At 44.2% G+C, this 12,456-nt stretch overlaps 1 protein-coding gene across 1 annotated transcript in view; it reads left to right on the top strand.

Moving 5' to 3' along the window:
- The window catches only part of SLC9A9 (solute carrier family 9 member A9), a 484,070-nt gene that overhangs the window by 100,373 nt on the left and 371,241 nt on the right, over positions 1-12,456 (top strand). Inside the window, exon 5 of the mRNA XM_087818510.1 lies at positions 11,866-11,981. Within this exon, the coding sequence (XP_087674636.1) occupies positions 11,866-11,981 (116 nt within the window). The remainder of the gene's footprint in view (positions 1-11,865; positions 11,982-12,456) is intronic.

Below are 12,456 nucleotides of genomic sequence, written 5' to 3'. Positions count from 1 at the left end.
GGGAGCATTTTACCCAGGCCCTCTCTGAATCCTACGTGTGGGGAGAGAAATGGGTGAGAACAGAAAGCTCCACGTAAACTGCAGATCAGGCCGGCAGGCGGGCTGGCACATCCACTGGCTGCAAGGGCAGGGAGTCATTTCCGCTCACCTTGTTCTCTGAATGTCGCATTTTGTTCTTAAGGTTTTCAAGTCGGAGGCTTGTAAACCTGCCGGTTCCTAGGAGCTGCCTCAGGCGCGATGCGCTGTCATCATCTTCCCTTCTGTCCTAGCAGCAGCCTTCCTTTCTCTCCTGTTTGACTCGTCATAACTTTGATCTTCAGCTTCTGGGCTTTAACTTTTCACCACCCTCCCCCTGCAGGTCCCCAGTCCTACCGACTGCGATCAGCTGCTCAGCTCTCACTCCTCAGGATGGTGCGTCCGCCTGTGAAGTGCGGACCTACTAAGTCCCCACTGTTTAGCCAACTAGTCACTTTCTTTCTTTACCTGCGAACAGATGTGGCCACCTTGAAACAGAAAACATGCTCTCTGCAGACTTGTTTGCATCCTCAATTCCAGTGCCATTGCCCTCCAAGTGGGGGATTGTGTCCCACTGAAAAGACTTTGCTGGCAGCAGAGCCCTCACAGCCACAAATGCGGGGCAGGCGGAAGCACCTGGATGTGAGGGTGGCCTGACTGCTCCGAGGCGGGTGCATACGCACCTGAGGCAGGCAGCCTGCCGCCCCGCCGCTCCAGGGGGTTGTTTTCATGGGGCAACGCTGCTCCAACGCTGCTCATCTTATTTTCCAAGAGAAGCTCATAGTCTGAATTTTTATGTGTAACCTTTTGCTATTAGTTACCAATTCTAACAATTTTAAAGGTTCTCAGCTGCTACTTAACAGCCAGATTCCCCGCTCTGTGACAGGTGAGGAATGAAGGAGAGAAGTCAACTCGGGTGGCACCGCTCGGTGGAAAATGACCACATTGTGTGTCATTCAGGACCTTGTGAAGTGTGGCCGACTGGCCAGCAGTATCCACATCACCTGGGAGTATACACAACTCAGAACCTCGGGCCCCAGACTGACCGCATCAGAGTCTGGGTTTGAACGAGTGCCTCAGTCACGGGCCCCCTAAGTGATGTTGAGTGGGGGACGTCACCATGTGGAGAGGGCCCTACCCCGGCCTGCCCCCCTGGGAGGCACCTCAGGAGGCTTCATTTCCAGGAGCCACAGATCGCAAGGGCCGGAGGCTGTGGTTCATTCACATTTCGCTCCCTCGCCTCTGCCCTCCTCCGGCCCATTCCTGTTCTCACCAGCTGGTCTCCCCGCAGCCCTCCCAGCCATCCCAGCCAGCAGCGAGAGAGCCACACGCAGGGCCTCGGCCGCGCCCTGCACACCTGTCCTTCCCTCCGCCTGCCCACGGCCCTGTACGCAGCACCACCCCTGGGCCAGTATCTTGCTTGGGTTTTTGTTTGATTTTTTTTTTTTGCTTTTGTTTGGACTCAGCCTTTGTCCGTCACTGTTGGAACTGGAAACTGCACTGCGGGCTGATGTCCGACGCTGACCTTGTGCTCTCTTACAGTCCTTCTGCGAGTGTCCCTCCTCTCGGGTCCCAGGACCTCTAACAGGAGAGACTTGCCTGAGCTCTTCCCAGGCGCCGGGCCAGTGCTGGCCACTGTCCCACTCCCGCCAGGCGGCTGATAGGGGTCGTTAAGTAATCTCTTATTTGATGTGAACTGATAATTAACAGATGCTAGTGAATAGGAAATTAAGTGTGGGGTTTTTCTTAAAAAAAATATTGGCATTTGAGTCTTGGGGAAAAACCACCATTTGTCTTTTGAAAACAGCTCAATGCTATCCCTGTGTCAGACTCAGCCATGGACTGCGTGCCTCTGCCCAGTGACACAGAAGTGACTTACTCTTGGGTGTAATCCTCACGTTTTGAAAACGCACTTAATTGAAGGCCCTCTGTGACAAATGACCTCTTTCTGAGCGGCATCCTGCCCGATGGTTTTTGGTGTCCTGCCTGGCCCAGCTCTGCTGTGACAGTGAGGGGACAGCATTGCTGCCTGGGCTGTGGCCTCGCAGTGCGAGGCCTTGGCTTGTGACGGTCGCTCTGACCGGCCTTTCAGCCCTGCCTGGCCTTCCCTCCCCCCCCCCCCTCCTCCCCACTCTTACCCTCCCTTTTATTTGATAAGCAGCTACTGAGCACCTCTGTGTAAGTGCTCTTGGGTCTGGGGATGGCTAAGACAGAGATGGTCCCTGACCTCACCCTAGCAGGACAGACAGACAGACAATCGATTGCACAAGTTAATCATTCACTTCAACAGCGAGGGCTGCGGGGAGGCACAGCACCTGCGTCAGCAGCTCTGACGCCTGCAGGAGGGCTTCCTGGGGAGATGTCTGAGGCAGGGCAGGGCAAAGATACCACACGGGGTGGCTGGTAACGGGCACCCTGATCCGAAGCAGACGAGGGCGGAATGGTCCCAGGCCCGGGCGAGCGGTGTGGGCAGCGCCAACTGAATGCAGCTGACCTTTCCCTGAAGGACAGGGCGCCCACAGGCACCACGGCGGGAGAGAACTGAGAGGGTCCAGGACACGTACCCCGGCCCCGCGTCTCTCCCGCTCTAATCTCCGGCCAGTGTCCGTTTACCCCGCCGGTCAAGTCTCACTAAGAGCCAGCGAATAGGGGAGGCCCCGGCCAGGCTCCCCGGCCAGAGCAGGGTGGGACCATGGGACGGACCTGGGAAGGAGTAACCCCCACAGTGTGTCTGCATTAATCCAAGAGCAGGGGGAGTGACAAGCGGGTTCTGAGTGTGGAGATTCATGCTCATTCGCGCTTTAAAATGACTGTGGCTGCGTGTGGATGGGAAGTGAGGGGGCAGGGGGGCCCCTTCCGCGGGCGTAGAACTTCCTGGAGGAGGTGTGGGGTCAGGCTGAACTAGACGGTGGGTGTGTCTGAAACAGATTCAAGAGGTAAAATGTCAGTTTAGGGGTGGACTGTGTCGGCGAGGGACCAAGTGACGAGGCAGGGACGTGTCCCAGGTGCCCTCCAGCTCTCTGGGTGGAGTAACGCCAGGGTTGTGGATAGAATCCCGTGTTCAGGGCAGGGCTGTGCGGCTGGTGCCTGCAGGTCGTCCTAGGAGCCAGGACGGGGCCGGGTGTAGCTGTGGTGGGGAGGCTGCCAGACATCCTGTTTGGGTCACGGGGGAAGCAAAACAGGCTGCTCTCAGTCTTGGGGCGTTAAATGAGCTTGGCGGGTGCCTCCTGCCGCCTTCTGGGAAGGTGGGGGTTTGACACAGACACGGATGCCGCCATCCGGTCACGCTCTAGTCCCTAACTCTGCCCTTGAGGAGGAGCTGCTGCCGTTAGGAAAGAGGCTGTCGAACAAAATCAGGTTCTGTGCGGGCTCTAGGTCCCGCCAACTTGTCTTTAATTTTACTTTGATAACTGACTGAATGCTAGAAAATATTATCAGTTACTAAATTTTCTATCTTCTTCTCTTGGTCTTGGCTTTTATTTTTCCTTCAGATTTTTATAAAATTACAAAGTTTTAGAGTTTTAAATCACCTTAAAAAGTCCTTTAGCCCCATCCCCCAGTTCATTCAGTTAGGTGGTCCTGCTGGATCCTCAGAGGGTGCCTCCACCCTCCCAGGGAAGGAAGCTCACCCCTCCCGCACCCGCGGGTCCCAGTCCTTCTACAGACAGGTGTTCAACAGGCTGATCTGACTGTGCAGGGTTCACCCCCCTTTCCCCTCGCTTTCTGGAGGAACACAGAATAAGACCTCTTTCTCTTTCCTCATGAGCACCCTGCAGTCTGAACTCTGGGTGCCATGCTGCCTCGTGGCCTTCTCTCGGGCGGCAAACTTTTTGTTTTAAAACATTTTTGTAACATGCTTTAGGTGTGAAGTGTTATAGTGTGGAAGAAGCTCATGAGATTTAAAATCACTGCACGCATCATAAACACTCTGTAAAGTGCGTGGGTGGAGCACTGTGTCGACCTTTTCCCAAACCTCCCTCCACCCGATGCCTTCCATTAGCCAAGGGCAGGCCTGTCACCTGCGGTGCTCTGCTCTTGGAAGGCAGAGCATGGGTCTCCTCTTTTATGCCTCCGTAGCAACAGCACTCAGCTTCTCAGAAAATAGCTTAAAGTGGATACTTGTTGAAATCAATGACATCAACAATTTTACTTTTTTGAGGCAGTTGCGCTTCCGGCCACTCCTGCAACCTGGGCTGTCCGTCTGCAGACTGCCCCCTGGAGGACAGCTCCCCGAGGTCCTCCATCCTCACAGCACTGCGGCCCTGGCTTCCCTGCCCCGCCCCACTGACCGCGCCTCTCCTGTGCTCTCAGCCATCTCAGATACTTTCTGTGAAGTGCTGATAGAATATACCACTCTGCGAAATATGGTGGTTGCTAATGGGTTAATATTTTCTAATTCTTTAAAAAAATTTCAATTACAGTTGACATTCAATGTTGTTTTCTATTAGTTTCAGCTGTAAATGAAATTGTTTTCTTAATTTTCTTTCTAATAGTTTGCTATTGTATAAAAATGGAACCAATTTCTAAAAAAATTTCCTATTTTACTGAATTCATTTATCAGTTCTAATAGTTTTTGGTGGAATCTTTGGGGTTCTCACTATATAATATCATGTCGTTTGCATATGATGACAGTTTTCTCCCTCCTTTCCAATGTGGCTGTTTCTATTTCTTTCACGTCTCTGTTTTTGTGACTAGGACTTCAATACTGTGGTGAATAAAAGTTGTGAAAGTGAACAACTTTGTAGTGTTCCTGGTCTTAGGGGAAATGCTTTTAGTTTTTGCCCATTGACTATGATGTTGGCTGTGGGTCTGTTATATATGGTCTTTATTACATTGAGTTATGATCCCTCTATTCCCCCTTTGCTAAGAGTTTTTATCGTAAATGGGTGCTGGGTTTTATCAAAAGCTTTTTCTGTGTCTATTGATGTGATCATGTGGTTTTTAGCCTTCATTTTATTTATGTGGTGTATCACATTTACTGATTTGTAGATATTTAACCAATTTTGCATCCCAGGAATAAATCCCTCTTGATCATATTGGATGACCTTTTTAAGGTATTGCTGAATTCAGTTTGCTAATATTTTGTTGAGAATTTTTGCATCTATGTTCCTCAGGAATATTGGCCTATCATTGTCTTCTTTTGCAATGTCTCTTTCTGATTCTGGAATCAGGATCATGGTGGCCTTGTCAAATGAGTTTTGGAGTCTTCTGTCCTCTTGAATTTTTTGGAATAGTTTGAGAATAGGTGTTCATTCTTTTTCTGTTTATTCTTGACTCAGTCTTGGAAGAGTGAATGTTTCTAGGAATTTAACCATTCCTTCCAGATTGTCTAATTTTTGGCATATAATTTTTTGTAGTATTTTCTTATAATGCTTTGTATTTTTGTGATTTAAGTTGTCACTTCTCTTTTATTTCTGATATTATTTATTTGGGTCCTCTCTCTTTTTTCCTTGATGAGTCTGGTAAAAAGCTTATCAATCTTGTTTATCTTTTCAAAGAAACAGTTCTTGGTTTTATTGATCTTTTGTATTTTTTTTAAATTTTATTTTGTTTATGTCTGCTATGATCTTTATTATTTCCTTCTTTCAACCTATTTTGGGCTTTTCTTGTTCTTTTACTAGTTCCCTTAGGTGTAAGGTCAGATTGTTTATTTGAGATTTTTCTTGTTTCTTAAAGTGGGCCTGCAATGCTATGATTCTTTCTTAGGACTCCTTTCTCTGTGCCCCATAGGTTTTAGGTTTTTTTGCTCCCATTTTTATTTTTCTCAAGGTAACTTTTGATTTCTTTGTTGATATTATTGTTAGCCCATTGATTGTTTGATAACCTGTTATTTAGCCTCCATGTTTTTGTGTTTTTCAGTTTTTTCTTGTAACTGATTTCTAGTTTTATATTATTGTGGTTGGAGAAGGTGCTTGTTACGATCTCAGTCTTTTGAAGTTTATAGAGACTTGTTTTGTGGCCTAACTTGTAGTCTACTCTGGGAAATTTTCCATGTGTACTTGAAAAGAATGTATATTCCGATGCTTTGGGGTGAAATATCAATGAAATACATCTGTTTTAATGTGTCATTTAAGGCCACTGTTTCCTTGTTAATTTTCTCTTTATGTTCATTAATACTTGCTTTATATAGTTAGGTGCCCCTACATTGGGTGCATAAATATTTACAAGGATTATATCCTCTTGTTGGATTGATCTCTTTATCATTATGAAATGTTCTTTTTTTGTCTCTTATTGTAGCCTTTGTTTTAAATTCTATTTTGTCTAAAATGTGTATTGCTACCCAGCTTTTTTTTTTTTTAATTCCATTTGCATAAAATATCTTTTTCCATCCCTTCACTTTCAGTCTCTGTGTGTCATTTGATCTAATGTGGGTCTCTCTCTTGTAGATAACATATGTATGGGTCTTGTTATACATTCAGCTACCCTATGTCTTTTGTTTGGAGCATTTAATTCATTTACATTTAAAGTGGTTATTGATAAGTACATAGATATTGCCATTTTATTATTCATATTTATGTTCTTTTTTTCCTTCTTAAGGAAGTCCTTTAACATTTCTTGTAATGCTGATTTGGTGGTGATTAACTCTCTTAGCTTTATCTTGTCTGGAAAGCTCTTCATCTCTTCTTCAATTTTAAGTTATAGCCTTGCTGGGTAGACTAATCTTGTTCGTAGTTCCTTGCTTTCTATCACTTTGAGTATTTTATGTCAATCCCTTCTGGCCTGAAAACTTTCTACTGAGAAATCAGCTGACAGTCTTATGGGAGCTCCCTCGTAGATAACTAACTGCTCCCTCTTGTTGCTTCTAAGACTCTCTCTTTGTCTTTAACTTTTGGCATTTTAATTATGATGTGTCTGGTGTGGGCCTCTTTGTGTTCATCTTATTTGGGATTCTTTGTGCTTCCCGGATTTATATATCTATTTTCTTCTCCAAGTTAGAGGTTTCCAATCATTATATTTTTTAATAGGTTCTCAATTGCTTTCTCTCTCTCTCTCTCACCCCCTCTATTTTGGCACCACTATGATGTGACTATTGTCCCAAAGGTCCCTTAAACTATCTTCATTTTCTTCTTCTATTTTTGCTGTTTTGGTTGGATGTTCCTGTTACCTTGTCTTCCAAACTACTGACTCTATCCTCTGCATCATCTAACCTGCTGTTCATTCCTTCTGGTGTATTCTTCATTTCAGTTACTGTATTTTTCATTTCAGACTGGTTCTATTTATGGTTTCTATGTACTTTTTTATGCTTAGTATCTCTTTGTTGAAGTTCTCACTAAATTTGTGGAACATCTTTATAACCAGTGTTTTGAACTCTGTTTCTGGTAGATTGCTTTCCTTCATTTCACTTAGTTCTGTTTCAGAATATTTCCTGTTTTTTTATTTGGGGCATGTTTCTTTATCTCCTCATTTGGGTTCCCTTGTTGTGTGTGTTTCTATATAGTACGTAGATCTGCTTTGTCTCCTAGTCATAGAAGTGTGGCTTTTTGTAGTAGGTATCCCGTGGGGCCCAGTGGCACAGTCTTCCTGATCACCTAAGTCAGGTGCTCCATGATTATCCCTTGTGTGGGTTGTGTTTACTCTTCTGCTTTAGCTGAGCCTTGATTGCTGTTAGCATGGCAGTGTATTGGATTAACCCTCAGGCGGACTGGCTTTGAGAATTGGCCACAACCACAGTGTACAAGCTTCTGTGTGGAGGCTGACTCCATGGAGTGGGATTCACCCCAGCAGGTTCTGGATTGTGCTGAGACCACCCTTTGGGTATACTTCTAGTGGAGCTAATTGGGTGTTATTCTATTGTGGCTTTAAGCTGGCCACCAGGTGTTTTGGTTCTGAAGCTTTTTGAGAGGGGCTTCATTGCAGGCTAATGGCAGATGCTGCCTTTGATTAACCCAAGACTACCTGTTAGGAGCTACAAAGCCATGCACAGTTGGTAGCTGCCTGTGCTGGACCTGGATGTGCATGAGAAAGCCATGCTGGGATTCAAGGCCAGCTGCCACTAATATCGGGCCTGGGGCATGTCAGCAAAAGGCACAGGGCTCCCTGAGACCTGCTACCTCTTGCCTGCTGCCTGCATAACTCAGCTACTGAAAGATCCTCATGTGGTGCATGAGTTAGGGGAGGCAAGCTCTCAGGGAGTCACCAAGGTGGAGTGAATGGTGTTCACTAGGTTAATGCAGATTCAGATTTGGTGCCAGTGCTGAGTCTGAGGCCACTCATTAAAAGTCACAGTTTACATTGAGTCCAGCAAACACCTGCCAGGGGCCTGTGAACCTTTGTGGCAGGGTAGGGTCTCAGTAGTTGCAGGTTGGAGCTAGTGGTGTTCACCAGAAGAATGTAGATTCGAATTTGGTTGTGAGGATGGAAGGCTCAACTCAGGGACTATGGCAGCCATCCCTGCAGCCCTCACCCTGAAGCCACACAACTCAGTTTCTCCCTGTATGTGTCTGGTGCCCCCAAGCCACTGTCTCTCCACTAAAGCCCAGGGTGAGTGCCTGAGAGCAAGAGTCTATGAGCAGGCCCTTTAAGAGGATGCTTGGGTTTCTAACAGACTTCCGTCTCACCTGGACAGATGGAATCCTTGCTAGTTTTAATAGCCAGATGTTTTTTGGGCCCCTTTTCCCGGCATTGGTGTGGGGGCCTCCGCATCTGAGAAATCCCTCCTAATTCTTAGCTACCACATGGAGGTGTGGGACCAACCTATTTCATATCTCTGCCCCTCCTACCAGTCTTGATGTGGCCTCTTCTTTATATTCTTAGTTACAGGACTTCTGTTCAGCTAGTCTTTAGATGGTCATCCAGGTCAATTATTCTATAATTAAGTTATAATTTTGAGGTGGTCATGGGAGGAGGTGAGCACAGTGTCCATCTATTCTGCCATCTTGACCAGAGCTCCTTAATGGGTTCATTTTTTAGTCTTCTAAATGATATAGTTATAACTAGTTTTTATTAATAATAATGTAGCAACAATGACAATAGCTACAATTTATAAGAGTGTCTGGGCATAGAAGATGCACACTAATTATTGGCTTATTATAATTTTCAGTGATAATGACCATTGTTAACAATGACCATATTGAGCTTTTTACTAACTGGACTTTATTTTTTATATATATTTTTTGGTGTTATCTTAAGGAAGCTATTTGAACTATAGTTATTTTATGTCCAGGAGTTTACTTAAACGAGTCTTATACTTTCTTTTTTTGAAAAAACAAACAAACTGTGAGCATGGCCGGGCATGGCTCAGCGGTTGAGCGTTGACCAAGGATCCAGGCAATCGGGGTTTGATTCCCAGTCAGGGCACATGCCTGGGTTGTGGGCTTGATCAGTGGCCCTCTCATCATCGATGTTTCTATCTCTCTCTCTCCCTCTCCTTTCCTCTCTCTGAAATCAATAAAGATACATTTTTAAAAAAATATAAATAAATAAATAAATAAATAAATAAATAAATAAAACTGTGTGCATGAGTGTTTGTGTACATGCCCAAGTGTTTCTCCTGATTTCAAAGCAATAAAAGAGGCTTATAGAGTTGGTGGTTAATAGTGTAGGTTTTGGCAACCAACTGTCTGGATTCGAATCCAGCTCTATCACTAACTTAAACAAGTTAGCTCTCTGAGTCTTAATTTTCTCATTTGTAAAAGGGATAATTAACTCATAACATTCTGAGGATTAAATGACACAATGAATGTGTATTGTGTCACATAATAGCACTTACTAATGTACATTGTTATTATGACTAGTATCTAAAAAGAACTGGAAAAAATGCAGAAAACCGAAAAGAAAATAGTCACATTTAATTTCATTATATAACCACTATTATATCCTAGACTATATGCTTCTGGTCTTTTTCTATTTATATGTATGCCTAAGTATATTTAATTTTTATAAAATTAGAATTATTATTTATTACCAGTTTCTACTGTATTAGTAGTTGCATATTAGTCATCATATATGTGTTCTGTAATTAATTCCTGGACATTTAGGTTGCTTAGAATTTTTTACTCACAAATAATAATAATTAGAAGTAATATGAACACACATCTTTTGGCTCATATTTGATTGCTTTTTGGTATAAATTGATAGGAAACCATTAATTTACATCAATAGTATATGAAGCTTTTAGTTTCCATATAACCTTGCCAAGCCTGGGTAGTGTATTGCATGTATTTTTTTTATCCTACCCAGTCTAAAGGCTTCTATTCAATATGGAGCAAGTTATTTTAATTCCAAGCCTCACGTTCCTAACCTGTAAAATTAACTAATGGGTATAGAATTCAGAAAGGTAGTCATAGGTCATAAAGTTTATATTAACCCCAGAGTCTGCTCAGTACTTGAAGAGTAGCTAACGTGAGAAGGGCTGTGGTGAATCAGGGCTAACACAGCCGAGGATGAGGGATGACTGTCTGAAAGCATCCCCGTGGCAACATTGTGAGTGTCCAAACGTCCCAGCATCGATCGGACCTGTAGGTTCCAATTCAAAGAGTGATGTGGGTAACATAAAATTCAAATTTATGATGATTTTTATTACTGTCTTGCTAAAATGCATGCAGGGGTCTTTGTTTATTTACTGATGTATCTTAAGCACCTAGGAATGAGCCTGACACATAGTAGGGGGTTCAGTGATAAATGCCTAATGTCTATTGAATGAACAAATAAGCTGAATGAAGCTGCCTGGTACTTGTCAGAAGGCCGCACACCCCGGTAGCCGGCAGACCCTCCCCAGGGTAAACCAGCCTCACGGGCTCTCTTACAGTTACCCCTACCGCATGCGTAAGGACACTGAAGCTCAGGAAGTTTCAGTAGCGCCCTAAAATCATATAGCTAGTGAGTGGTAGAGCCTGGTTTTAAGTGCAATTGTACCTGAAATATTCTCTCAGAAATTTTTCTTAACAGAATTTGAAACATCTGCATTCTCTTTGACATTATAATTTCCAATATCTGTTTTCTCGCCTTTTTAGCCATGCTTGCAAGCTTAGCACATTTTTTAAGAAACTAACTCTAAATACATGTGAATATTTAAACACTGGTCCGAGGGTCTGGAGGTTCTAAGGTCTCTTACTGTCACTGGTAGTGATCTGACTGTTGTCCAGTCTACCAATCTCTGTATTTCCTCTACTAGGATTTTAGCAAAGTCCGTCAGTCAGCTAAATAATTAAGTACAGTTTAAAAGCAATAGAGGCAAATGACCACCAAAGCAGGCAATTTGCATTCCATGGAGTAGGCTGGGTAAGTGTATAAACCTTATAATTTCATGAAAAAAACAACAGCTCTCATTGCAAGACCGAAACGTAAGCATTCCAGGTTCGTTTCCAGCAGTGTGCTCACCGACGGGCCCTCTGCCCCCCAGTGACGCTCAGCCCACCCGGGTGACCTGGCACCTCGGTAGCAGAGACTCTGCTGTAAAGTAGCTGGTCGACTGCCTGCCCTGTGAGTGGCCAGTAGCCTTCTCATCGCAGTGACAGACTAGAAACGTAAACCCTTTCAGACACCGTAGCAGACAAAACCATGAAAACTGGAAAGCAATCTATTTACCTGCGTCAACCCAGCGCTATGTTTGTGAGCGTGATTTGCTCTGCTGTGTTTAACAGATTCTTTTCATGTCCTTTAGATTTATCTCGCTTTCATTAAAATACACTGTGAAATGTCCTGCTACCTTTTTCCAGGTGACATTTGGGACCAGTGTCTTTCAGGGACAGGAGGTTTAGACCGTGCCCTGGCAGCGAGCTTGGCCGTGGGTGGCAGCGCGTGTCCCTGGCGCATGGCGCGTGTTTCGGAAGCGGGGCGAATGTCAGCTGTGGTGGCACGTGTCTGCGCAGGATTCGGCCTGGTGCTTGAAATCTCATTTCTCTTCAACAGGGTCATTGTGTACGGCTTTGTGAAAGCCATGGTGCACGCCGGCCAGCTGGGAAACGAGGACTTCCATTTCACTGACTGCTTGTTTTTTGGTTCACTGATGTCGGCCACAGACCCAGGTAATTACTCAAACAACATGTTTCCTTCTGAAGATTCAAACATTTAAATTAAATGTTTTTCTAAGACCATCATCCAAGTCTACATAGTAATTTCTTATTCCTGTTCACTTGCAGTTGACATATTGTTAGTGGTTACAAAAAAAAGAAAGAAAGAAAATAAAAGAAACAGGTGACTATTTTAATAGCTCAATAAACGGATCTGAAAGCAACTTCAGTTGTAAAAAACACGCTTTAAAATTTATTATAGTTTATTTTTCTAGAATATGTAACCATTTTGAGCTACAGTCCTTAATTTTTTTTTTACGTCTTTTTTTCAAAGCTGATTTATTGAATTAAATGGTAAAAATTATTTGCTATGGCACTTTTCAAACATATTAAGACTATGGGGAATAAAAATAATTGTTTACTACCCGTTAGCAGTTATCAAATGCGGCCAGCATTCTCAGCCACATGCACCTGTACCTCCTCCTTTGTC

This window comes from Miniopterus natalensis, chromosome 6 (genome assembly GCF_054644295.1).
Source record: "Miniopterus natalensis isolate mMinNat1 chromosome 6, mMinNat1.hap1, whole genome shotgun sequence".
NCBI lineage: Eukaryota > Metazoa > Chordata > Mammalia > Chiroptera > Miniopteridae > Miniopterus > Miniopterus natalensis.
Note: the sequence above shows the minus strand (reverse complement) of the source record. Positions and strands in the feature narration are given on the sequence as shown.